Source organism: Mchenga conophoros, linkage group LG16, assembly GCF_057382185.1.
Source record: "Mchenga conophoros isolate Kocher_MC1m ecotype Shallow Benthic linkage group LG16, M_conophoros_male_GT1.1, whole genome shotgun sequence".
NCBI lineage: Eukaryota > Metazoa > Chordata > Actinopteri > Cichliformes > Cichlidae > Mchenga > Mchenga conophoros.
The window spans coordinates 17,209,525-17,233,897 of record NC_140541.1 but is presented as its reverse complement, the minus strand read 5'-3'; the positions used below and the strand labels follow the sequence as shown (position 1 = coordinate 17,233,897).

Here is a 24,373-nt window from a genome sequence, read left to right as displayed (position 1 = left end):
GAATGAGCAACAAAAGAAACCCACACCTATTTACAGTTTCTGAGAAGATTCCTCTGCTGGTGATAAAAATTATCACGCACGCACACAGGCGGCATCAAAGGAGATACCGAAGGAGTGGACACGCATACAGGCGCCCACACACACACACACACACACACACACACACACACTGAGAGAGCAGGAATCCGCAGCTCAAGTAGCATTAAAACTACTCAGATCAATAAATCAATTTGTAACATCTGTCAACAAGGGGGAGAAACGTTTAGGCTCGCGAAGAGAAACACGGGGGATGAGGGAGAACGAGAGAGCGGGCCATCCAACTTTAATTAAAAGCTTTCGGAGCAATGGGAGTTGCGAGAGAGCGAGAAAGAGTCGGTAAAATATACACAAGTCTCATTCTTTCTTGCGTGTGGGGAGAATGAGGATCTGGTTTAGGAGCAAATGATCGGCAGCAAAGAAAAAAAAATCTCCCGATGCTACGGAGAGGCAGCGAGCATCAGTCTGCGCATAATGATCCCACCGATCCCTTCATGCTGCCTGCGCGTGCTCGTTTCTGTGCGTGTGTGCGCGCCGGGGTGTGTGTCACACTTCGCCTCACGGAAAATTAATGAGATGTGAGAGCGGAGCGAGGCGAGAAGAGGGGAGGCTGTGTGTGTGTGTGTGCGCACTTGTGGGGAAGAGGAGGGGTGCCAACGACAATCTGAGTCACAAAGAGAGGAAGAGAAAGAGAGCGCTGAGAGGAAAGGGGGGGAGGGAGAGAGCGGAAACCTGAGAGAGAGAAAGAGTAGAGCGGGCGAGCCGAAAAGATGGAGCATTTGAAGTAGAAATCGCGAGTGAGGGCGAAATAGGAGGAAATCATACAAGAAGGAAGAAGAGGAAGAATAGGACAGATGAAAGAAGAATCTCAAAAACTCTGAGAAGGGGAAAAAAAAAAAAAAAAAAAAAGAGTAAAGCGACGTTTGGCAGAGTCACAGACAGGAACAAAGTAGGTGGAGAAAATGAGCTCAATTTAAGAAGGGAGAGAGAAAGCGAGAGATTTGGAAAAGACAAAGTCTGAGGGTGTAAATTGCGAAGAGAGAAAGCAGATAAGAAGGGAGGATGACTTCGACTGAAGCCTATTACCTCGTAGCCCAGTCGCGCTGCTCTCTGAAGGAGCGTCTCCCCGGCGTTCTTGTTCACAATCAGCCGACGAGCCTCTGGCGGGATCGGACGCACCACGGAGGGCTCGGCAGGGGGGGTTCTGTGCAAGCCCGCCGGCTCTGGTGGAACACCGCCCGCTCTGTCATTAGCCTGGAGCTGCAGGGAGGGTGGACAGAGCGCAGTGGGGGAGCAGGGCTTGACTGGAGAGCAGGGATAATGATTAGGAGAAGCGGCTCTCTTCCTCGGAGCGCTGCACTGCTCACTCAGCTGAGGAGAGAGTGAGAGATGGGGAGAGAGCGTTACAGTCCCTGCCACGAAGCAGACGGGACATTGACAGACACACACGAGCACGAGCATCCAAGGGGACAGGGATGAGACTACGCACACGCGCACGGAGGGAAATTAAAATGTGCATCCATGCACAGGAAATGATATCCACTTTTTTAAATAAGTTAAAAGGAGAATCAATTAAAAAGGTGGTTTAAGTATTCAAATCAGGGCCCAAAATTCATACTGAAATTTGAAGCTCAAATCTGTTCTTAAGCCATGTGTTTAGACCCCCCCACCCCACTTATCCTCACATGACTTCCAAACTACCTCTTTAACAGCATACCTACTCTATATATACACACTCAGATTGATTTTTTATCAACAACATCTGTGTTTATATATGACTATTGTGTCTGGGAGATACGCTATGCATCGCTGAAAACACACACACACACACACTCACACACAAAGCTTTCACGCCCTAAAACAGTGCAGGTTGGCACGCCACTTTTCTTTAACTGCTAAACCAACAGAGCCCTCTGAACACAACACACGAGAGAGGGAGTTGCCTGCTTGAGTGTGTGCGTGTCTGACTGAGTGTGTGCGAACACTGCGAGCCCTCTCAGTGGAATTCCATGTCGAAGCAGCTGTCAGGCTGAGGAGGAGCAGGGGAGGAGAGCAGCACGGGCGGAAAACGACTCGCCTTCTTTTTTCTTTTTTTTTTCCGCTCAATTTTTCCCCCGTGCTCTCCCCCCTCCCTCCTCCTTTTGAACTCGGCGTTTCAAACGCTCAGTCGTAGCTGCCACATTCCTCATTGTGCGAGTGCGAGAAAGTGTGCGTGTGTGTAGCTTTGTGTTCAGGAGTGAGTGTGATATATAATTGCTCCAGGGTTTTTGAATGCTTGCGAACACGCAGACACTCGCACCCCTGTCTCTCACCTACCTACACACACACACACACACACACACACACACACACACACACACACACACACACACACAAAAAGATGACACGCGTTCGACAATTAAGGCCAGAGACACAAACACATGCATGCGGGGCCCTCCGCAGGGAGCCGCTGAGGGCGCGGGGAGGTCAAAGCTCCAGCAGTCCTCTAAACATTGTAAACATACTTCCTTCCTCAGTCCCTCCCTCCCGTCCCCAGCTGCATAATCAGAGGCGCCAACAGGCATACTGAAACAGAGTCTGCCGCTGCAAACATCCAGACGCCTGCGTCTTGGTCGCACTCACCTTGTCATCCTCAGCTTTTCCCAGCTCAGTCCCGCAACGCTGGCCCGGGCTGCTGGCGGCTGCCTCTTTCCTTTTCTCCCTCTCCCGCTCTCGCTCCCTCTGGCTGGTGTGTTTGGTCTTGCACGGCCGCTTGCCCTTGGGTTTGTCCGTGTCACTATGGCGACGGACCTTGAGGGGAGGGGTGCCTCCCACGGACTGTTCTGGGGCCGGAGAGGGGGGGCCCCTCCTGGACTCCTTGAGGCCACGGTCACCTGAGAAGGGGTTCGGCGGGTGCGCTCTGTCCTTCAGCTGGCTGGGGGGGAGGGGAGCGACGGCAGCAGCTACTCCTGGAGAAGGAAAAGAGGAAGGCAGAGTGAGCGAGTGCGAGGATAGGAAAGTATTGCAAGGCCATCTCTCACCCTCTGTTGGTTTATTAATGAGCACACAGAGCTGTCTGGGAGCGCAGCATGCCTGCTCGCCCAGGGAAAAAAAAATTATAAATAAAAAACACACACTCTCGCACGCAAGCTCGCATAAACACCGCTATAGTGATTCCTGTGCACTTCTTCACTGCAGCAAGGACACGGCTAGGAGTAATCTCCTTAAACAAATGTGGCACTGTCTGGTTTCAGCCTCTTATAGTACATATTTACACAAAAATAAAAAAGCTGCCCTTGAAACCTCAATGTCGAAAAGCTTATTGGAAATACATTTGCTCCTAAGGATCGTTGCAAACCCGCTTTAATCTACTTGGCGATCTGGTCTAGGTCTGATTTCTGCTGCAGTACAACTTTTAGAATAACAATTTAATAACAGCAATTTGTTGCAGAGACAACAGCTTTTTACAATGCAATATCCTTAACAGGCAGATTCATGCATTTCATGTGACTAGTGGTTTTCTGAAGGGGAAAAAAAAGAAAAAAAACAACACACAGATACAGTGGAATAACCACAGTCATTATCAACACAACCGTTGTCACAGTCATGAGAGGTGAGAGGTAATTAAATAAATGTATATTATTTAAAAAAAAAAAAAAAAAGAATCAGTGCCCAGTAATGGTCTGTGGTTTCTACAGAAAAATACTCAAACCCTCTTCTGCTTTATTCACTTCCTTTAATCTCTCCACTGCTCTTTTATTCTCTCTTCTGCCTCGGAGACGCCATTTTGCATTTCTCATAAGGGAAAGCCCTGGCTTTAGTAAGACCCCTCTACCTCACACACCCAACAAAGGGGAAAGAAAAAGAAAATCATTGATCACACATTAGTCACACTCCACCTGCCTACACATACCTCCACCAGCCACTTCCCCTCATTTGCTTTTTAATCGTCCTCACAGAGACCCCGCTGTAGATCAGCTGAACATGAAAGAAAAAGCCTAAATCTTTGCGCACCGGGAGGGTGGTGAGAGGCATTTTATCTTGTGGTTCTCTGCGTCCCCCCTTTTTTTTGATTCCTCAAGCCTTTACCCTGGCAAGAGGAAGAATCTCCCCCCCCCCCTCGTGCTCCCTGACAGCTTTTGGGAAATCCCCTAAAGACAGACTGCTCAACAAGAAAGTGAAACGTGAGCCAAAGATAGATTTCCGTTACCCTAGCTGAACTCGGCGGTTTGTACGGCTGGTGGTTCACTCTTACCATTAGGCAGCTTCTCGCAGCCCCATTTCCTGTTGATCTCGCTTCTCTGCGCCGCGGCTCTGTCCTCGTGCTCGCCGGGCCTGATCTTGCGCTCGCGCAGGCCCTGGGTAGGGCTAACCAATCGGGGCTGAGGCCATGCCCTCTCTTGCTTGATTTGGGACCCATCAGGTGAAGCAGCGCCCGCGGCGGGCTTGCTGAGTCGCAGTCCCTTGAGCTCTATGCAGACCTTAAGCTTCCGCACCTCCTCGTCGTCGTCGTCGTCCGCACTGGCTTTCTCACGCTCGTCTGCAGATGAACACAAACACAGAATGTTGCTTGAAACGCAACAGTTTGATGGTTTTTGCGTTTAAACCTCGATGCAAAGATGTGAAGAGCAAGCTCTCGAGCCTCGGTTATTATTAAAAGGTCATTTAAAAAAAAAAAAACGCTAGGTAGTCTGAAAAGTGCATTATGAGCTACTTAAAAGATTTCTTCTAAGTGTCTCTGAGTTGACATTTGGATTAAAAGGTTTTCTGCTTTCTAAAGCCGTCATTGTCACCGTCTGCAACGTGCAGAACTACTGTAGATATTGACATGCAAGCAACAGAGCACAGAGAACAAAGGCCATTAATCAGGACATTCTTATGGCTGGTAAAACCCCATCTAAGCCTTACATATGACACACACCCAGGCAAGAGAGGCAGGGAGCAGGATGTAGAGCAGACAGATTGCGGAGTGAAAGGGGAGAGAAGTCAAGAGTCGGGTGGAGAAACAAAGCAATAAAGGCTGGAAAAGCAGAGGGAGGGTTCTCCCCCATGAAATTCACAGGGGACGGGTATTTGACTCGTCTGCCAGTGCCGAGGAGAACAAGCACGATACCGCATGCCAGCGAGAAAAGAAATAAAAAGGAAACCCAAACAGATGAGGGAAAAAAGAAAGGAGATGAAAAGAGAAGAAAAGAGCAGCTTTGAAGAGGGTGGGTAAGCACAGCGAAGGAACGGCAGTGCTGAAAGAAGAGAGAGAGAGAGAGACAGAGGGAATAGCTGTCCCTCTTCGTCGCTTCTCTCGCACTCCACTCAAAGGCAGGATTAAACACTTCTCAGAGCTGGCTGCCACACAGAGCGAAACACAGGACAGAGAGCAGGAAAGGGGAGGAAGAGCGTGTTGTGATGGAACGGATGTGAGGTGGAATTGATTGGGATGGAAGTAGTGATTATAAAAGTGGGATTTTTTAAAAAAAGAACAAGGGATGAAACGGTGCTCGGCATCACACGGTGAAGGAAAACTAACTGGGCGGAATTCTAAGGATGCATGGAGAGCGGATGAAGAGCAGAAGGGGGATGCTATTTGAGGCATGCGAGATGCACGCTTGTTTGTGAAATTCTCACCCGTACAAAGCTTGGCTCTTTTCTCCAAGTGGATCACCCTTTCTCCCTCCATCTCTGTGTCCTCGTCCTCCGCTTTGAGGCCAAGGGGGCGTTTCCTGGTGACCCCAAAGCCAGGGCTAGTCCTCTCGTCGGGAAAGCCCTTTGATGGCGTCAGTGTGGGTGGCATACAGTGACCTTCCTCGCACTCTTTCATCCCCTTCCTGACACCATCCTTTAGCCCTCCTTGGCCCGGACCTCTGGCCCCATCTTGGGCTTCATGAGGATGGGATAAAGGCTCCCTCTGCCCTCCACACCTCTGAAGGACTGGAACTCTGTTGTTTGTGTATGCCGGCCGGACACCTGAGCAAAGCAGAGAAGACGGGGACATGAAGCGAACAGAGGAAATATAAACATAAGATGATGGGAAGGGTGCAGACACACGGGAAGAGATTTCAGACAGAAAACAAGCAGGGAAACAGGGTGACACAAGGTGTGGTTGGTGGGGGTTGACGGAGCGAGAATGCCAGTTAAACACCAGCCCGCTTTTATTCTGCTTTAAAGACAGGCAGTAAAACTTTGATGAGGTAAAGACTTTTTAATCTGATGCGAGCCGAGCCAGCGGCCTGATGGTTCAGTGCAGCCGTGCACACTTCCAGCAGAGAGAGGCACGAAAACATCCTGCGCACATGTTGTGCATGGTGACTCCCATCCCTCTTCCCTCTCCCTCTTTTCGTCATCTCCCTGCCCCCCCCTCCATGACCGCACCACGCCCTTCTCACACAGAGCGTGACTCTACCCCCCTCCCCCCCTTTTCCTTCCCCTCTCTCGTCGTCGACTCCCTCTCTGTCTCTCTCCATGCCATAATTAGGCTCACACGTCAGCTGCGGCCTCGCTCCAACACACAGCTGGGCTGCCAGCCAATGTAACTACCCCGCTCCCCACCCCACCCCGCTCTTTCCGTTGCGCTCTCCCATCCGCTTTCACCCACCAACTCCCCCCCCCCACCACAGCTTTCACTCACGCACTCCCTGCCCCTCCTTCTCCCCCATTGCCCTCCCCTCGCCATCGTCTCTCTGCGCAGATAAGCACAAAAGGCTTCTTGAAAATAAAACTCCCCCTCGCTGTCTCTCTTGCCCGCTCATTGGCTTGCGCTGCCTAGCTTGTGTAAAAGTGCGTGCACACACGGACACGCTTGTGTGTGTGTGTCTGTGTCTCTGTGTGTGAGTGGAAGAGTGTCTTTTTTTAGAGTGACCCGGTCTTGCCTCAGCATTTGCTGCAAGTGCATGAGAGCGAGTGTGTACGCTCCTATTGTTTGCGTGCGTGTCCCTTTTTTTTGTGAGTGTTCATTTGCAGAGTGTCTGCATGTATGTGTGTGCATGCCTTGTGTATATGTGTGTGTGTGTGTGGTGCTGGGTTACTCACCCTCCCTCTCTCCCTGCCTGGTGGTGTGTTGGCAGTACTCCAGCACTCTCTCTCCGCACTGGCCGTCTGCCAGCTCCCGTCCTGCTGCCGAGGCAGTCATACACACACCGCTGCCCTCCTTCTCCTTCAGCTCCAGCTCCGAGAACCGCATCATTGCCCGCTGTGCATACACACACAAAAATGCAGAGAAAACCCATGAAAACCACTCATCATCTGCCCATGCCGCGCACACACACGCACCTCTCTAAGCCTAAATCTGGCCTCAACAGCTACACAAGCAAAAAAAAAAAAAAAAGCATGAGAAATCACATCGTCTTAAAAAACAAAAGAAGAATATGCCAAAAGAATTAACCTCCCCCCACTCCCCCCCCCCCCACACACACACACTCACAACACACATACGCACACAAATACACGCAGGACACAAAGGAGGACAGATAAATCACAAGCACGGCGTCAAGACACAGGTTAGACTACTGCAGCCACTGTCAGTCCATGCGCTCTGGGGCTTAAATCCTGGCTTCTCCCTTCCTGAAACATAAACATGGCTTGGAAACATATACATCTAAGCCCTGAGGCGGAGAGAGGAGATGAAAAGGAGGGAAGAAGGAAAGAAGGGAGTGGGGAGGGGAAAAATAAAAAAAGAAGTGTGCAGCGATACACAGTACAAAGGAGACAGAGCCCGTCAGAGGCAGATGTGATAAGAAATGTAAAGAACTGACCTCCCAGTTAGCTGCAGGTTGACTTATATTACTCCCCTCTCGTGATATGACTTCCATCTAAGCAATTAGAACGGGGGGGGGGGCTCAATATATCTGTCCAGCATTTCATCTTTTTCTTTTTCTTTTTTTTTAAATAAATGAATTTACGTTACGTTTCTCCACATGTTTCTTTTACACAGAACAGGTAGCCACAATCCCAACAAAAATAACAATCAAATTAAAGTGAATCAACAGGTCAATTAACACTGCATCAAAACCATCAAATAATCTCTGAACTGCACCAGTGACAAATTGGAAAATTTGAATGGAAATAACACGGGCATTTGAGGTATAATTGATGACACCAATTCAGTTTCAGCTGTCTTGCTTGCTTTCTTTTTTTGGCGGCAGGGGGGTGATCCAAGCAGACCACATCTGATTTTTTTTTACGCATCCAGAAATCCAGTGTTTGATAGCTTTGAGTTGCAGCTGTGGATTGACAAGCATGACAAAAGACAAAAACCACAGTTTTCTAAGGTGCATTCACAACATAGACAGACATGTGCAACCTATTAACATTTCTGCCCCTGAGCCAGTGGATAATATAGCATAGTGTGTCTTTGTGTTTCTGTGCTCAGCATTGAGCAAAAGGCAACCCCAAAAGACATAAACAGTTTGAAATGAATAGCTCAGTGTGCATGTATGAATGACAGTGGATAATAGCTAAATGTAGGTGATACTACTGTAATAGTATGTTTATAGAGGTCATGTGATCTTTGTTAGGAGGGCTGGTATTTTAGCCAATGGCGGGAGCGGGGATGAGGAGAATTATGACCTTAGACAGCAACCAGGCAGGACAGGCCATTGGAGGGAGGTGGGTTGGGTGAGGATAGTGAATGGCAGATGGGGGCATGCAGAAAGCCTTAGAGAAACCCTGAAGAGGGCAGCTGTTGGTTGTTAAGCACACTGCAAGCCCTCCACTGGCCCTAACCTTGGGGTTAAGCGTAGCCAAAGGCAGTGTGAACTGTGAGGGTGCCACAGTCATTCTCCCAAACTACTGTACATGTCTCTTTAGCACACTCAGCACTAACATGCTTTAGCCCCAAGGCAGTCACACAAGGACAAGCACATACGGAGACACAAACACGCACACACGCACAGAAATAACCTTTACAATGGCTGCTCACTAATCAACATACAAAGATAGCAGCTCTGGTTAACCTTTGAACTGCCACCCCATTAAGGAGGGTCTCGACTGGCCAGATCCCTAAGACAATGATAAACTATAAAGGGACAATCAAATCTACGGCCAGGACAGTAGCGTGACAGCAATTATATTGTATGCAAAGTATGCCAATTCCATGCAAGGTGTGCTCTATAGGCTGATCTGAATATTGCAGCAGGGGAAAACTGAGAGTGGCCTTTGAGGTTTTATTCCTGTGTGGATGTTAGAAATCAAAGTATGTCTGAAATGTCTGCACATAAGAAAAGTTGCTCATAACAACCTCTCCCCATCCCATCAATTATCTTAAACCCAGTTCATTACGTATTGCATGTATACACAAACGTGCACAGTTGTTTGCAGCCTTACCTGCAGAGCTCTCTGTTCACGGCTCAGCTTGCTCGAGTCAGCATATAGCTCAGTGGTGACACATTTAAAGCGGTCGCCAACGTAGCCTGAGGAGTTAGCAATCCTTTTGGCCAGGCTGGATCTACGAGAGTTTTTAGATGAAGTCTGGCTACCGTCTTCTTCCTCATCCCCTTCTCCCTGAGACTCCCCCAGGTCAACAATACTGTCTTCTTTTTCAGTCTCTCTCTTGGGGACTTTTTCCAGGTCTGATTTCTTCACCATATCTGTGCAGTGTTGTGTAAGGCGAGAAATTCTGCTGTCCCCCCTGTCCCCTTTGTCCCTACCAGAGCTGCGCTCCCCTGATGTTCGAGCACAGCGCAAGGTGCTCTGATCTTGGTCTTCAAGGTCTGGGCTGGGGCTCTGCTCCTCACAGCTCTCCTCTGCTTGGGCAACCAGGCACGGAGAAGCTGGGGATATGCTAGATGTTGCCCCAGCACAGCCAGTGTCCTGGGGAACCTCTGCTCTCCCAAAGGGAGCTTCTGGTTGTCTGTCACTGTGGTTGGGCTTAAGGTTAGGACTCTGTCTGGAGTGGATTGGATAAGGAAGGGAAAGGTGGTGTTTTGGTTCATACTCAGTCTTTGTGAGATTTTGGTTACTATGATAACATTCATTTTGGGAAGCCTTGGTGCTGGTCTCGGCAGAATGTTGTTTGTGGCCTGATGGTGTAGTCTCCATATCTGTGTCTGAGTGTACAAGGTCAATGCAGACAATCTTTTCTCTGGATGTTAAAGAGGAAGAGGGGTGTTTGCTTTGACTGCCACACTGTCCTTGTGCTCCAGCTTCCCTGTCAGGCTTCATTTGGTTTCCTTCGCCTATCTCTTTCCCACTGTTGTTATCTCTGTGGCTTCCACCTTCTTCAACAGTTCCCCGAGATTTCTCCTGTCCCCGGGACTTCAGTGTTGCATCTGCCCTTTCTGCCAGCTTGTTGTCAGAGTGTGTCTGCATCAAGGGATGGGCCATCTCCTGTGAGTTATAAGTGAGATATTCTCCTCCTGGACCAGGGAGATTGTGGTATGGTAAAGGGTGTTTTGCTGCCAGGTGGGTTGGATAAAGGCTGTTGCTGCCCAGCAGTACTGGGTGAGGGTAAACTGGGCCTTTTCCTCCAATTGGCACAGAATGTATTGTCATGTTGTCTGTGATGGGGTAAGGTAGGTATCTGTTGGCATAAGCCAAGCTGTGGTTTAGATAAGCCTCATTCTGTGGAAGGTAAAGATGGCCAGGAGGATGACCGTTCTCTACACAGTGCCTCTTGTAAGATGGCACATCTGGGGTTGTTTCAGCTCTCTTACTGGTCTGGGAGGGCTTCTCTGTTCCCTCTCTGTGGTGACCCGCAGCTGGTGGAGGTTCTGACTGGCTGGGGCTGTGTTTGACCCACTCACCATTATGTTTGGGAGAAAGAGCCCTGGAGTTGACCACAGAAGTGCCAGATGGTTGAGTCGAGGAGTGGTTGGGCTCTTCTATCCTTGGACAGGATGAGCTACGTTGCTGAGGGAGTACTCTCTCCAGACCTTTATTTTTGATAACAGAGGGTGAAGAGCCTTTAGTTTGTGAAAGACCCAGGTCTGTATTAGGTCTCGGAGAGGTGGGCAGGCCCGGTGTGTGCTGTGCGTGAGAAGGTGATGGACTAGGTACGACCCAGGTGGAGTGTAAAGTGCTGATCATCTCTGGTCTGTCTGAGACCTTTGAAGAAGTGCTGCTGACCACACAATGTGGATGGGGAGAAGGGGAAAGGTTTTCTTTTAAGAGCTCTCTGTTAGGGGGAAGTCCATAACGTGGACCTGAAGTGTCCATCTTAACTGGGAATCCATTGGAGGGCAATCCAAAGTCTAGCATTCTTCCAGACAAATCCAAAGGCTTCTCTGCTGGGTCTTTGGTTGCCTGTGGTTGGTGAGCTGGTCTCTCAGAGCTGGCTTTGGAGGGAGACCTGCTGGGTCTTTTCTCAACTCCTGCATTTCTGGGTTCAGGGGCCCCATCTCTTGGCCTTGATTTGTGGGGGCTGGGTCGGGCAGGAGAGGGCTGCTCTGATGCCATGCTGCTAACAGAGAACGTAAGAGGAATGGACTGTGCGGATGTGGATGAGGCAGATATTGAGGAAGTGGACGACACCGGTTGTCCTATCCTGGCAACCGGCCTTTGCAAATCCAGTGAATTGTCGATGAGAGCAGGAGGAAGGGGAGGTTGTGGCAGGCGAGAAGAAACACGAGGAGAGGAATCAGTAGGCAGACTACTGATACCACTAGTAATAATACTACTTGTATTAATATTGTTGCTAGAGCCCTTCCTGGACGGAGGTCTGCTCGGTCTGATACTCCTGTTAGGTGAGCGGTCCCTGTCTATAGAAGCTTGATGGTGCTGAGAAAGAGGTGAGGGTTGGTGAAGCTGCTGTGCAAATGGAGGTGCAACACCAAGCCCCTTGTCTTGGCAGTGTACCAGTGATGTTGGGGCCACGGTGACTGCAGGAATCCTCATAGGTGGTGCCACCAGGGGTGAAGAGATGGGTGAAGCAGGATAGGGAGGCATATAATAGAGCCTGTCAGCAGCAGAGACCGCTGCAGCAGGGGTAACACTGCCTCCCTGGGCTGCACACAGAGAAGGATAGGCCAGGTGCTGGGGAAGATAGGGGTTGGGTTGGCTGAGCAAAGAGGCTTTGTACATGCTTAGAGCTGCATACTTGGATGTGTCCATGAAGGGATACATGCTCGCTTCGGGGTAAGGGCTGAGCCATGGCATGCGGAGGTAGCTGCCACCAGCACTTGCCAAGCCCAGTTCAGATGCTTTCTCTCCAGGCCCTACTCTGCGTTCCAAGCCGAGACCTTCGGCTCCAGGAACCAACACGGGCTTGTGGAGACTTGGATGAGCGCCCTTATAGAGGCCTAGGTATCCATTCGCCGTCTTACGACTGTCCAGAGGGCCATCAGGCTTGTAGATGAGTTCTGGGAGTCCATCCCTGTTATAAGTAAGTGGAAGTGCAGGCGCCTCTCTGCCCTTCTCTGCCTGAAGTGCTCTGATCCCTGGATACACAACCCCACCATGGAGATGAAGCCCATCGTGTAAAAGAGTGCTTCGGTCCAGCCCCATTGCTGCCAGGGGCGTCAACCTTGCATCCACCTGCAGCAACAAAGGAAAAAGTATCTATTAGCACACAAAAAAAAAAAAAATATATATATATATCCTGACATCAGCACAAAAACAAAAGAAAAAAATACTACTAAAGATTGAAAAAGAAAATCTTGGCTTGTTTTTGCTAAAGTGACTTATGCGACAAATGAGTACAATCTGTACATGGGGATGAGCACGGGGACTTGCCATGTTTCGTGCGATATGGTTCCCTTGTCTTAGTTCCAGGTTGGTTTGTGCCTCAGCATCGACATCACGAACAGATGTTGCCCTGTGGAGATGAGCAAACAGTTAGCTGTCAGTGTCTTGGCTCCGTCACACACACTCACAAACAGGCACACACACATGCAAGCATGCACCGCAGCTGTGTTGCAATGCTGCTGCAAAAGCAAAAAAACCAAACAAGCAATTACAAAAAAGCGAATTCATAAAATTTCAAAAGAGGAAACACATTTTAATTCTTGCCAAGACTTAAACAAATGTGTCTCTGCTAAACAGGGATTAAACGCAGTCCAGGGATGTGCAAGTGAAACGAGGCAAGAGCAACAAAATGGCACTGTCCACTGAAGCGCTTGCTAGAGATGAAAGCACAGTGTGGGCTCCCCACTCCCGCCCCTTCTAATCTGTCAACATCTCCCCCATCCCCATATCCCCCTCCCGTTACCCCCAACCTGCCCACCCTTGGGCTAGACGTGCACTGTGAAGCTGCATCTATTCAGTCACGTTCCTCACACACTGGTTTTTCTATGCCCTCTTTGACCTGCCCCCTCGGCTGCCTCAGCCAGCAGAGCGAGGGAAGATTATGCATCACAGACCAATTCGGTGGGAGACCATTTACCACCCGCCAACACAGAGCTTCAGATCAACAAACACTCACACCAGAACACGCACACACACACACAAGCACACAAAAAGAATATCAGGCAGCAAGAGAAAAGAGACGACTGTGCAAAATTTTTAATAAACCATAGATTTGAAAAATAAATCATAAATTTTAAAAATTAAGTTGACAATAGGAAACTTTTTTTAAACCCCAGAGGTAGTGACAAAAAGAAGAAGAAAAAGAAATCTTCATAAGACCCCCGTTTGTGTGAAACGTCCTTTAATGTCTTCTGTTTAGTATAGATTAGAATTTTCTTAAAGCACCAGAGTACAACAGGGTTGTTGTTGTATTTTTGTAATGACAGGGAAAATGTGAGAAGTTACAAGAGGATGGTTATCAATTATTCATTACTGCAACAAATTCTGAAGACAACAGATTCAACAACTGGTTGCTAAACCTGTGCTTTTCTCAGCTGGGTGCTGATGAGTTCGATTTCAAAAGGGGGAAAAGAACCAAACACGCCTAATTTAATTAAACTGCTGCGAAAGCAAATGTACAGAAACTTTCTGAAGAGCTAGGATTTTTTTTTTTAAAGAGAAGTGGCAACCGATGTCAACCCTGCATGTTCGTTACTGCCTGAGTGACATCACAATGCCCTGAAAAACAATGTCTCACACACACACACACACACACACACACACACACACACACACACACACACACACACAGGGTTTCAAAGATTTTAATTGCGCAAATGTCAAAGTATTTCGGACCCTTAACGGGTCATGTGGTATCTTAACAGCTTTTCCCTAAAAGATTAAAAATTAAATAAAACCATCAAACAGATGAAAGGATGAAAAAACTGTTTAAATTTGATCCCCTTTTCACGATTTGGGAAATATTTTACTTTGAATTCTGACTCGATCCCTAATTACGGTAAAAAAAAAATAAAAATATTTTTTTTCTGAAGGGCAGCCGTGGTAAGCAAGCACATACAGGAGTGCGGTGAGAGACGGTGAGAGAGAGAAGAGGCTTTAAAGAGGGGGGAAATGAAGCTTTGCAGAGAAACACGGCCCCTCGATCATTGCAGTAAAACGCCTCTGCGCCTCGCTGGCACGCCACTTTTATTGCCGTGACCCGGGGCACATTAATCAGCCTGCTGTGGGCCCCTCGACACGGCTTCTCCCTGTCCCATCCTCCCCCACCACCACCCTAAGCCACAGCTCCGCCGCCAGTCCACCGTCAACATCATCCGCGTCGGAAGCGAAACGGGTAGCTTGTGTGAGAGTTCGTGGGCACAAGCGAGACGGTGTATACGCACGTGTGCACGACCACGTGTTCAGCTGCAGGAGTTTCGTCAGTGCACGGGGACGCTGTTCAGAAATCACACCGCTCCTTCCTCAGCGCGTTTCTCTGCGTGCCGCTGTCAAAAAGCGGATCGTGTTGCGCTTGCACTGAAAAGTCTGCGCTCAACCAGAGCTCAACAGCTACAACAGCAGCGGACACAAAACACCCTCATTCAAACCTTTACCGGCGTTTCTGTCCAAATGAAAGAAAACTATCATAAACACATAAATCTGCTGAGCTTCTCTGGAAGGAAAAAACAGCAACTTGGAGATCGAGCGTTTTATGACAGTACTATCTCTACCTAGACTATTTTTAGATGAAATGAGCAGCAACAGGGCCGAGATAAGAGGTTGTATCGGGGCAAAAGTCAGGATGAGGCACCTGATAAACGCTGAGGGGGAGAATGCGTGTCTGCGGACTATCTCCCGCATAACTTCAGAATTGCACGAAAACGCTAAAGCTTTCTTTCTGCCTCCTACATTAGTGGGATATATAGTCATATGTTTATGTTAATATGATAAATGGGCTGGTGTTTGTTTTAGACGCTTTAAAACCTGCTGCTCAGCTCACATCCACATCGCGTGTGCAGGCAGGAAAAGATTAAATCAGGGCCCACAGGCTATCAAGACGCGAGCAGATAAGGTGTCATTAGAACCCTGTAAAATAGGTGTTTGAGGATTTTCCGGGAGTAAGTCCTGACATACTTTCTCACTGTAAGTGGATAGATGGAAAGAAAAGAATGAAAAGAAAAGCAGGAGGTGGGAGAGAAGGGAAAAGGCAGCGTGTTGACGCCCAACCCCACTGGCTAAGAATAGTTTGCGCAACAAACAACTCCCGACGGCCGTCCAATCCATCACGCTGGCCTGCAGCAGGCGGAGGGGGGAAGGGGGGAGGGCAGCGGTCGGTGCTGCTGCGTTTATAAACCAGACCGCTGGAGCGCAGCCCCGACGCGCACCATTAAACTGAAAACCACCGGGTGTTTTTTAGCGGAACCTGGTTTCAGCGCTGCGTTTCAACGGAGCAGCTGTAAACAAAGCCGAAGAGACAGACTGATGAAAAAAAAAATAGGAGAGAGGGAGGAGAGGAGAGCCAGAAGACAGTCCCGCTTCTCCCTCCTTTGTTTCCCGTCTCCGATGACAGCGACTTGAACTCTCAGTGACCCGCGGCAGGCGCACCAGAACAAACACCGGCACCACTCATCATTTCCTCCAGGGCTGAGGCCTCTCCCCGCGCAGCGCAGTGGTTGTGTGCATACCAATAACGCGCGCGCGTGTACAGGCCTCATCTCCTTTTAAAAGTTGATAAATGACCGCCTAGAAACGTTTCAGTGAAAGAGCTCGGGGCATATATTAAGCACGGCTGTTCCGTTTTACGATCAGCCCGCCGCGCGACCCTGTTGTTGAATTTCTCTCAGACTGAACGAGGAAACCGGGTGGCAGGTCTCTGCTGTGCGCCGGGGGAGAATGTAGGCTACATAGGCGCCCTCTCGTTCTTTGTCCCTGGAGCTTTGCCAGACTCTCTGAAGCGGCAGAGCTGCGATCAGCTCTGAAAAAAAAAGAAAAAAAATGCACTGTGACGCAGGATAATCTCCGCAGCGACGGGGGTGGGGTGGGGATAAACATGGATTAAATGCGGGCGCGCGCGCACACGCACCCCCACCACCACACACACGGGATCACCGTGACGGCGGTGTGTTTACACGCACTCGAAACGAAAGGAATTTTTTTGCGCACACGGCGGAGAACATCTGCGGCAAAACACGTGAACAGCAACTACAGTCTGGCTACAAACTCCACAGCCTCAGGTCACCCGATCCCCGGCATTAACACCCAGCACCGTAATGAGCCGGGAAAGGGGGGAAAAAAAAACCTCGGAAGAGAACGCCGGCCCAATTTTAATGGTTATTGATTATCGAGCCGACGTGTGCCAAATGGACCAATTGATCATCTCAGCGCAGGCTGCGCAATCTATGGAAAGCTGACACGCTGTAGTTTCAGATTTAACAGAGCTGTGAGCGCAAAGTGGAGGGAGGGGAGGGGGGGAGTGAGCAGGAGATGGAGGAGATAAATGTTGTGCGGGGACTCGGAGGAGAGGCGCGCTGCTGCCGGAGCGCGGAGCTGGAAGGAGAGATGGCGGCGCCTCTTCAGCTGTCACATTATTAGCGGCGCAGTTGTAAACAAGGGCCCCCCGCGTCCTCCCGGGCCGCTGCACAGCCGCACGCAAGTCGGTGCACGGTTCAGTTCCCCCCCGCAGCAACACGGCCGTCAACAACGGCGACATTGTGAGCCCCCCTCCCCCCTCGCTCTCCCTCCAGTGCTGTCACCAGGGCTCGGGCGGCGGCTGCTGAACTGGCTCTATTCATCCCAGGCCAAATGAGGACTAAATGGCTCTTTATGCCACCAAAGAACCCGATTGTAACAGAGATGCGCATGCACGAGCCGGCCCGCGTTTACCGGAGGTTTTTGGAAACGCTGGCATTGCTTTCATGTGTTTCTGATAAAAGCACATGATGATGAAGGAATGATCCTCTTTCATGTGCCCTCTATTTGTTCGCTACTTTCCAAAGGCTGAAGTTCCAAAGTGTTTCGCGCAGACGGAGACAAGAGGATGTTTTGCCTCTTTTCATACGCGCTGCTTAATTAACTGCGCCCTGTAAATTAGGCCAGACAATCTCTGCTGAAACAATTAAGTGTTTACCCTCACGGTACGACCCACGTGACCACCTTCCCCACTTCGAGGTCAGAAGCTCCGCGGCCGACACAGGCTCGTGCGATGTTACGTGCAGACAGCGCATGACGCATTCCTGGCTTTGAAGACTGTCGGCGTAATAAACTCCTGTCGCTATTAACATGCTGCGTTGCCAAGAGTCTGTGGGATTTCGTCAGAGATGCCCGAGGCGCAACGCGGTCTAAAAAAGAGAAGGGAAAAAAAGCTTCAAGACCGAGCCTGCAGAGACTAGGGAGGAAGGAGGTGAGGTGTGTCATCATCACTCTGCCGCTAAATCAATCACACCGCGGGCCAGAGCGAGGTCAGCAAACTAAATCCATTCAGAGTGAGATTTAGACTTTAATTACAGCCCCCCACTCGTTCACGTTACATTAAGCCACCACTGATGACATTTATCAACGATCGCTGCTGTAAAATAAGCAAATGTCTAAAAAAAAAAAATCGCTATTAAACCAACATCCCTGGGTCATCGGCGCCAGAAAGCAGCTGCTAGAGGAAAGAATAATGCTATGTGCCCCCCCTCTCTCTCTGTGGGTAAAGCAGTGGAGAGAGGGGGTGGGAGGGTAAGTGACCCGTGAGCTCCAGACCTCGTCGAAACAAAAAGCTCTCTCTCAGAGAGAGAGAGCGAGAGGTGGGTGGAGAGGGGAGAGGAGGGAAAGGGGGAGAAAAGGCGGAGGGGAGGGTGGGTTCTCCCGTTTCATCGCGAGGTCCCGGGAGGCCAGCATGGAGCATAGCTTCAATCAAACCGTGACGTCTCCTCCGGGAGCTGCGCAGCGCCTGGAAAACCGATCTCTCCTCGGCTCTCTGCCGTGCCTCCCGCTTTTGTTCACACGCATCTCGCCTCAGCAGCGAGTGCAGCGCCGGCAGCGACGAGCCTGTTGTTTTATATCCATGCGCGTGAGAGACACACACACACAGACACACACAAAGGAGCGCGACAAGAATAAGAGCGCCTTCATATTTCTGTCTGGATGTTTACCGGGACACAGGGCATTTCTTTTGACGAATTCCCCCCCGGACTATTTAGAGCACAGAAGGTTTGATAAGCAGGAGCGGGTCCCGTGATTGTAATGACACGCTCTCTCTGCTCACAATATTCCCCGCGTGTTCCCTATTGATTCCGGATTAGAAGCGGACAAACACCGGGGGGGTTAATTGGTTTAAAATGGAGGTGATGAGGGTTGTTTCTATTCTCTTAAAGGCAAGCAGATCTCCAGCCCCCCCGCGGGGCAATACGCTGACACGCTGTCACACATCATTCAGCGGGACAATAAGTCCGGCAGTCCCCGAGGCTGCTGTTGCCTCCAGGTGAACTGTGCGCCCACGGACCTCTGTGCTTTTTACAACTGCGGATTTCTCCACGTCTGCCTGCTCAAATGTCTTTAATGCTTCACACATCACTTCCCCACCTCTGCTGATTAAAAACCTGCACATGAATTGGCTGCACGTATGCAAGCGAGGTGACGCTGGCAAAGGTGAAAGTAATTAATAAACCCCCTCTTTTCTTTGCACGTTTCTGATTCTAAATTATGTCTAATTAATAAAATTAGCACCAGATGCAATCCTGTTTTGCTAAAGGGGGGGGGGGGGGGTGGCACTGAACCGCACTCTGTCAGCTAATGGGCCTTGGCAATACAACACTGTTTGTGGAAGAAGTGTGAAGTCTTCTCGTGTGAAACAGAGAAAACTCAAGTATGTCAATCTAGCGAAAGCAGCCCTCCCTTTCTGTGTTCCGACACCTGGAAAACAGATCAGTCCCACACTGACTTCGCGGCGCACAGTGGAAAAATGATGCGCAAAACAGTCCGACGAGCTTTCGCTAAAAATAAACTCGGCCCACACAAATGCGAAGTATTTGTTTTAGGCTTCCACGGCGCGCAGCGCTTGGGAACCAGACTCTATTGCAGACGAACCAAACTAAGCAGCCGTCCAAGTTTGTGCAGATAGTGTTTATTCCACGGGCCCCAATGAAATCCGTGCGTAACTTTTATTTGGACACCGAGAAAAAAAAAAACCCAAGTCGGACTAAACCTGAGATCGTCACTGAACACACAAGCAAAAGTTGTTGAACAGTTATTTCAATTATAATAGAAGTTAAACTTAAAAATACCCTTTCAGTAAGTAATTAGCCCCACTGTCACGCAAAGTCACATTTAACTTATAACTTAACAAATAAATGCCTTCCAGTTGTCCAGCTTTTCTCTGCCATCCCAAGTAAGACCGACGTTTAATTTATATATAAACAGCTCTTTTATTCTGACTCAAAGCCACCTGAAACTGACCCCTCCACCCACACACCCACCCCTTTACAGTGTCCCATCCTGCTCCTGCAGCCTGCCGGCAGCCGTTCGCGTTATTGCAAGCGTTTCTTCGACCGTTTATCCTGCGCGGGTTGGCTGCTGGGGGCTGAAGTGGTCTTTTCAGTAGCTGCTTCCCTCACTCAGCTCGTCAATGAGCTGGAGCCAGCCAATATGAGGCACATCGATCGTCCTAAGAGAGCGTCCCCTAATTAGTGCATGCGTGGCTCCAGGACAGGCAGCAGGCAGGGCAGCACGGAAGGAAAACTCCCCAGATACGAATCTCTCTCACCGTCTTGTCTGCGGTGGAAAATGTGGTCCGATAACATCAACCTTCTAATAAATGAAAAAAACAAAAAGCCCCACTTCGCATAAACGCGCGTGAAACGCAGTCTGCGTTGCTCACAGAGGAGCTTCAAAGAATCGCGAGGTAAAAGACGACTCAGTTTGGAACGCATCCAACGCGCCTCGCGGCGCTTATTTTCAATTAAACTGCAATAGTGGAAGAAGCGGATCGCGCTGATTGACGTCGCGCACAACAGCGTGAGGAGGGTGGCGAAAACGATTTTTAAAGTTAGCGCAGTGTAAGTCAGTGAAGTGGAGTGTGTGTGTGTGTGTGTGTAGGGGGGGAAGAAACCGATAATTACGGGAAGTTTATTATTATTATTATTATTATTATTATTATTATTATTAAGTGTTTGGGTTTTTTTTTTTCTAAGTGAAAGCGTCCCGGTGACACATTCTGTGCAAGAGAGCAGCGCGTATCGGAGCTCCGGGAGGAGGAGGAGAGGTGGAGATGGTAGGAAGGGGGGGGGAGAGATCCAAACTGGCGCTACGACGAGTCTCCGTGCGCAAAGAATAATCCCCTGCATTGCAAAGCCTAGTCATACAGCAAGTGTGCCTGTATGAGTGTAACGCAAAGTCATATCCGAAAACACCTGCAAGACTCGGCGTGTGAGTGGGGAGAGAGCGAGAGACAAAGAGGTTTCCATCAAGTAGACACGAAGGTGAGCGGTGCAGCCCCCGCGTCCCGTCTCTTCCCCCAGCGCTATACCTTTGATGAGACAAGAGATTATCAGTCCACTCCGTCCAAACCAAACCTCCCCCGCGACACACACACTCCGCGGCACACCAACAGCCCACACACACACACACACACCGCGGGGATGCCCTCCAACTGAACTGAACTGTGCATAAACGGAGCAGCAGCGCTCGCTCGCCTTTGGCAGGGCGAGGCTGGATTCCGTAACCTTGTTTAGCGCAGAAGCTCCCGTGTGCGCGCACGTACACGCGTACACACACACACACACACACACACTACCTACCCTCAGCCCCACAGGCACACTCGCGCTCTTCGTCACACAACAGGGTGCGAAAAGCCTGAATAGTCACCTTCGAGGACGGCGCCACTTTCAAGTTCGCTAATCTCTGGGATGTCCTTCTCACCTCTATCAGCTTGACAGGGCAGTTGTTAAAAGGACAAACTCATGCTCGGATAATTGTGTGTGTGCGCGCGCGCGCGTATGTTATTTATCAACCACATGCCACTGCCCCGCCGAAACGCACAAAGACCACCCTATGCGCTATTCTTAGAAGTGGCCGATCCTCTCCCCAGTCTGCGCACAACACTGGACGATCGCGCTTAGATTCAGCCCCACGAGGGGACTGTTTTTAATCAAAAACACACCACATGAAAACACAGGATAATTTAAAACACCTTGGACGTTATACTGCCATTAAAAAACAGCGCTACACGTTTCGATCGTCACGCGAGGGATTTCACATCAAAGACACACGTTAAGGAAAATAGGTTCTGATTTGCCATTGATTGCCTCACCTGGTTAATTGGTGCAAGTTCCAACCGTGCTCAGCGCGCCCCGACTCACGCCTTATTTTTTCTTTTCTTCTTTCCCCCCCTGTTTTTTTTCCCCAAGTTAACTGGAAGGGCAGCGATCCGTGCGTACGTAGACTTGCCCGGTCACGGTCCTGTCCGCTGGAGACAGACGATCCCGGCCAGAGGGAGAAAAAAAAACAACTAAAAGTGCCTAACAGGTTACTCACTTGTCATAAAACAAAACAAGTCTTACATATAAAGCTTTGGGTCTTTATTCTTTTGTCTACAAGCAGCTCTCATCCATTCCACTATGTTTCAAGAGGAGTTTTTGCTGCTGAAAATGTCACTTGGGTTTCCATAAAGCAAAAACAAAAAAAGATCCTGCGCCGAGCAAAAACAAACGGCAGGATAAAGAGAAATCCACTAAAGAAAATCCGTTAAGGTCCTTTAAGTCGTAGAGCACTGCGCCGTATGGCCCGGACCCCTGAAGGATACAGGTGACGAGGTCGGCGGAATCGCGGAGAAATTAATTCAGCTCGGCCGTACCGCGCAGCAGCGCCATGTTGGGTTTCAGCGGAGCACGCCGTCCTCGGAAAAAGCCCCTTTCTCCAGCTCTCCGTCACTCCATGTCCTCTCCGACGGCGGAATCTGTGTCGCAGAGGGTTTGCTGAAGGTTATTCCGCGTAGCTTTCCGTCCCGCGCGTTTCCTTCGAGGATCGTAGACAACAGCCCGGTCGGAGCCCTCGGTTCGCACCGAGGACGCACGGAGCTGTACGGGGAGTGCCGCACAGAATGGATGAGCGCTGCCGAGACCGTGCGGCTCGTTCCACTCCCACTCGCGCAGCTCTACCCAGAAGGCCAGTCGGGAGACCGCAATTACCATAAGCCTCCAGCTCACGGCACTCACTGCGCGCGCACGCGCAAAGAGAGACACACACAGAAACACCGACACACACACACACACACGAGAGTCGCCGAAACTCCAAAACAGGAATAGCTGAGGTTTTAACCGAGAATAATTCAGTGATGAAAAATGAAAATAGGTATTTGACTAAAGGAAAAGTTCAATGAAGAACTTGGGTTTCTAGATCTCAATGTGCAGTTTGGTAACAGATACAGGGACATTTATGTTTAAATATATAAAGAGACATAACGAAAAGTTACATATATGCATGTAAATCTGTTTCTGCCTCTTGATTGAGTGAAGGTAATTAAGATGGCCCGATACTCTAACCTAACCACACATACATGGGAGGTTATGTTTTTAACAGCAGCATCTTCTTAGCTTCCTTATTTCATCCACTTCTTCGTGAATGTTCTAATTTTGACTCCACTGTTTTATTTTCAAATTAAATGCCAGTTTGGTCCGTTTTCTCCCTGAGATGAGATAAGGTAAAATCAGCGAAGCACAAGGCAGTAGAGACACAGAGAGAAGAGGGGGAGAGAGGGGGAAGCTGCTCAAGGCTGGGGCACATCTGTTAAGGCTCCCATGTCAAGTAAAGGAGGAGGAGGCTATGAATATCAAGCCTGAGGTGTGTGGATCGTGTGCCTGCATGGGTGTGTGTGTGTGTGTAGGGGAGAGAGAGAGAGAGAGAGAGCTCCAGGCAGAAAGAGAGGAAAGCCAACTGACAGACACACAGACAGAAAAACAGACAGACAGAAGCAGAGTAGGAGTAGGAAAAGAGGGAGACTTGGCAATGGAAGGTCTGGCTGCATTTGCCACAGCTGTTGAAAGTAGGAGTTAAACCAGACAGTCACACACAAATAAACAAAGCTCACAGAGCACTCACATATGGACACGTTTAGAAGCTCAATTCATCGCAAAGGCCAAAAGTTTGGCGTCAGAGCACGTGGAATTGAGAGAAGAGCTTCTTCTGTGAAATGAAAAGAAAAGGTAGCTGGGTGCGCGACAAGAGCAGTGCTTTTTCAGGCTGGACACAACTCGAGGTGAAAAAGCCATGGTGCAAGTTTCTATTGCAGGCAATTTAAAGATCCTTTTATTTTTTATTTTTTTCTCCCAAACCTAAATAACTTCAGGGTGAACTGCCGGGCACGTTTGCTCTGATCAGCTCCACCTGTACCTCTCAAAAATGAGACCTATCCCACTGCAACCACAGCTGCTAAACCACAAGACAGCTGAGCCCCGTGTTCACGCTTAACCAACTCGATGTGAAAGCGCCGTTTGCGAGGTGTTAAAATCATTGTCATTCGCGTTGAAATGTTTAATCAATAGGAAAAATGGTTTAATTGCTTTTTATTTCTCTTTTTTTTGGTCAACAACCTATAAAATCATGCATCTCAGCCAACATCTGGCAAGAAGTGGGGCAGGCGGGTTACTCTGCTCAGTCTCAGCTGGTTAAACCTCTCTGCAGTTCCTTCCTTCATTTTATGACCACATATGTACAACCAGACACACTTTTTTTTAACACTTCTTTTTCGCCTGTGTGTCTTCAGACAAATGAAAAAGCTTGAGTTAGTGAACTGTCTATGCTGGTGCTGCTGTACAACAAGGCTGCATTCAGAATAATTTCAGCATAGCGTGAAAAAAGGAAACGCCTTGCTTCACTTAAATGATGCTTGTCCACTGACGCACCAGGTGTTGCTCTGCAGAACCTGAAAAAGTATAATCAATTCAATGTAGATTGATTTGTACAGGACCAAATCACAAGAACAGTTGTCTCAAGGTAGTTTATATTGTAAGATAAAGACCTTCAAAAGAAAAGAGAAAGCGCCAAACAATCAGATGATACCCTGTGAGCAAGCATTTGGCAATAGCGAGAAGGAAAAACTCCCTTTTAACAGGAAAAAATCTCTGTCAGAAGCAGGCTCGGGGAGGGGAAAGCTGTCTGCCTTGAGCAG

The 24,373-nt window shown here is 49.2% G+C and overlaps 1 protein-coding gene across 1 annotated transcript in view; it reads right to left on the bottom strand.

Moving 5' to 3' along the window:
• The window catches only part of bcor (BCL6 corepressor), a 31,586-nt gene extending 10,020 nt beyond the window's left edge, over window positions 1–21,566 (bottom strand). Inside the window, exons 1-9 of the mRNA XM_085249997.1 lie at window positions 21,518–21,566; window positions 12,676–12,757; window positions 9,331–12,477; window positions 7,761–7,817; window positions 7,039–7,198; window positions 5,638–5,976; window positions 4,271–4,555; window positions 2,659–2,984; window positions 1,123–1,407 (exon numbers count right to left, since the gene is read on the bottom strand). Of these exons, the coding sequence (XP_085106123.1) occupies window positions 1,123–1,407; window positions 2,659–2,984; window positions 4,271–4,555; window positions 5,638–5,976; window positions 7,039–7,198; window positions 7,761–7,817; window positions 9,331–12,477; window positions 12,676–12,678 (4,602 nt within the window). The 5' untranslated portion in view covers window positions 12,679–12,757; window positions 21,518–21,566. The remainder of the gene's footprint in view (window positions 1–1,122; window positions 1,408–2,658; window positions 2,985–4,270; window positions 4,556–5,637; window positions 5,977–7,038; window positions 7,199–7,760; window positions 7,818–9,330; window positions 12,478–12,675; window positions 12,758–21,517) is intronic.
• Window positions 21,567–24,373: the final 2,807 nt, after the last annotated feature.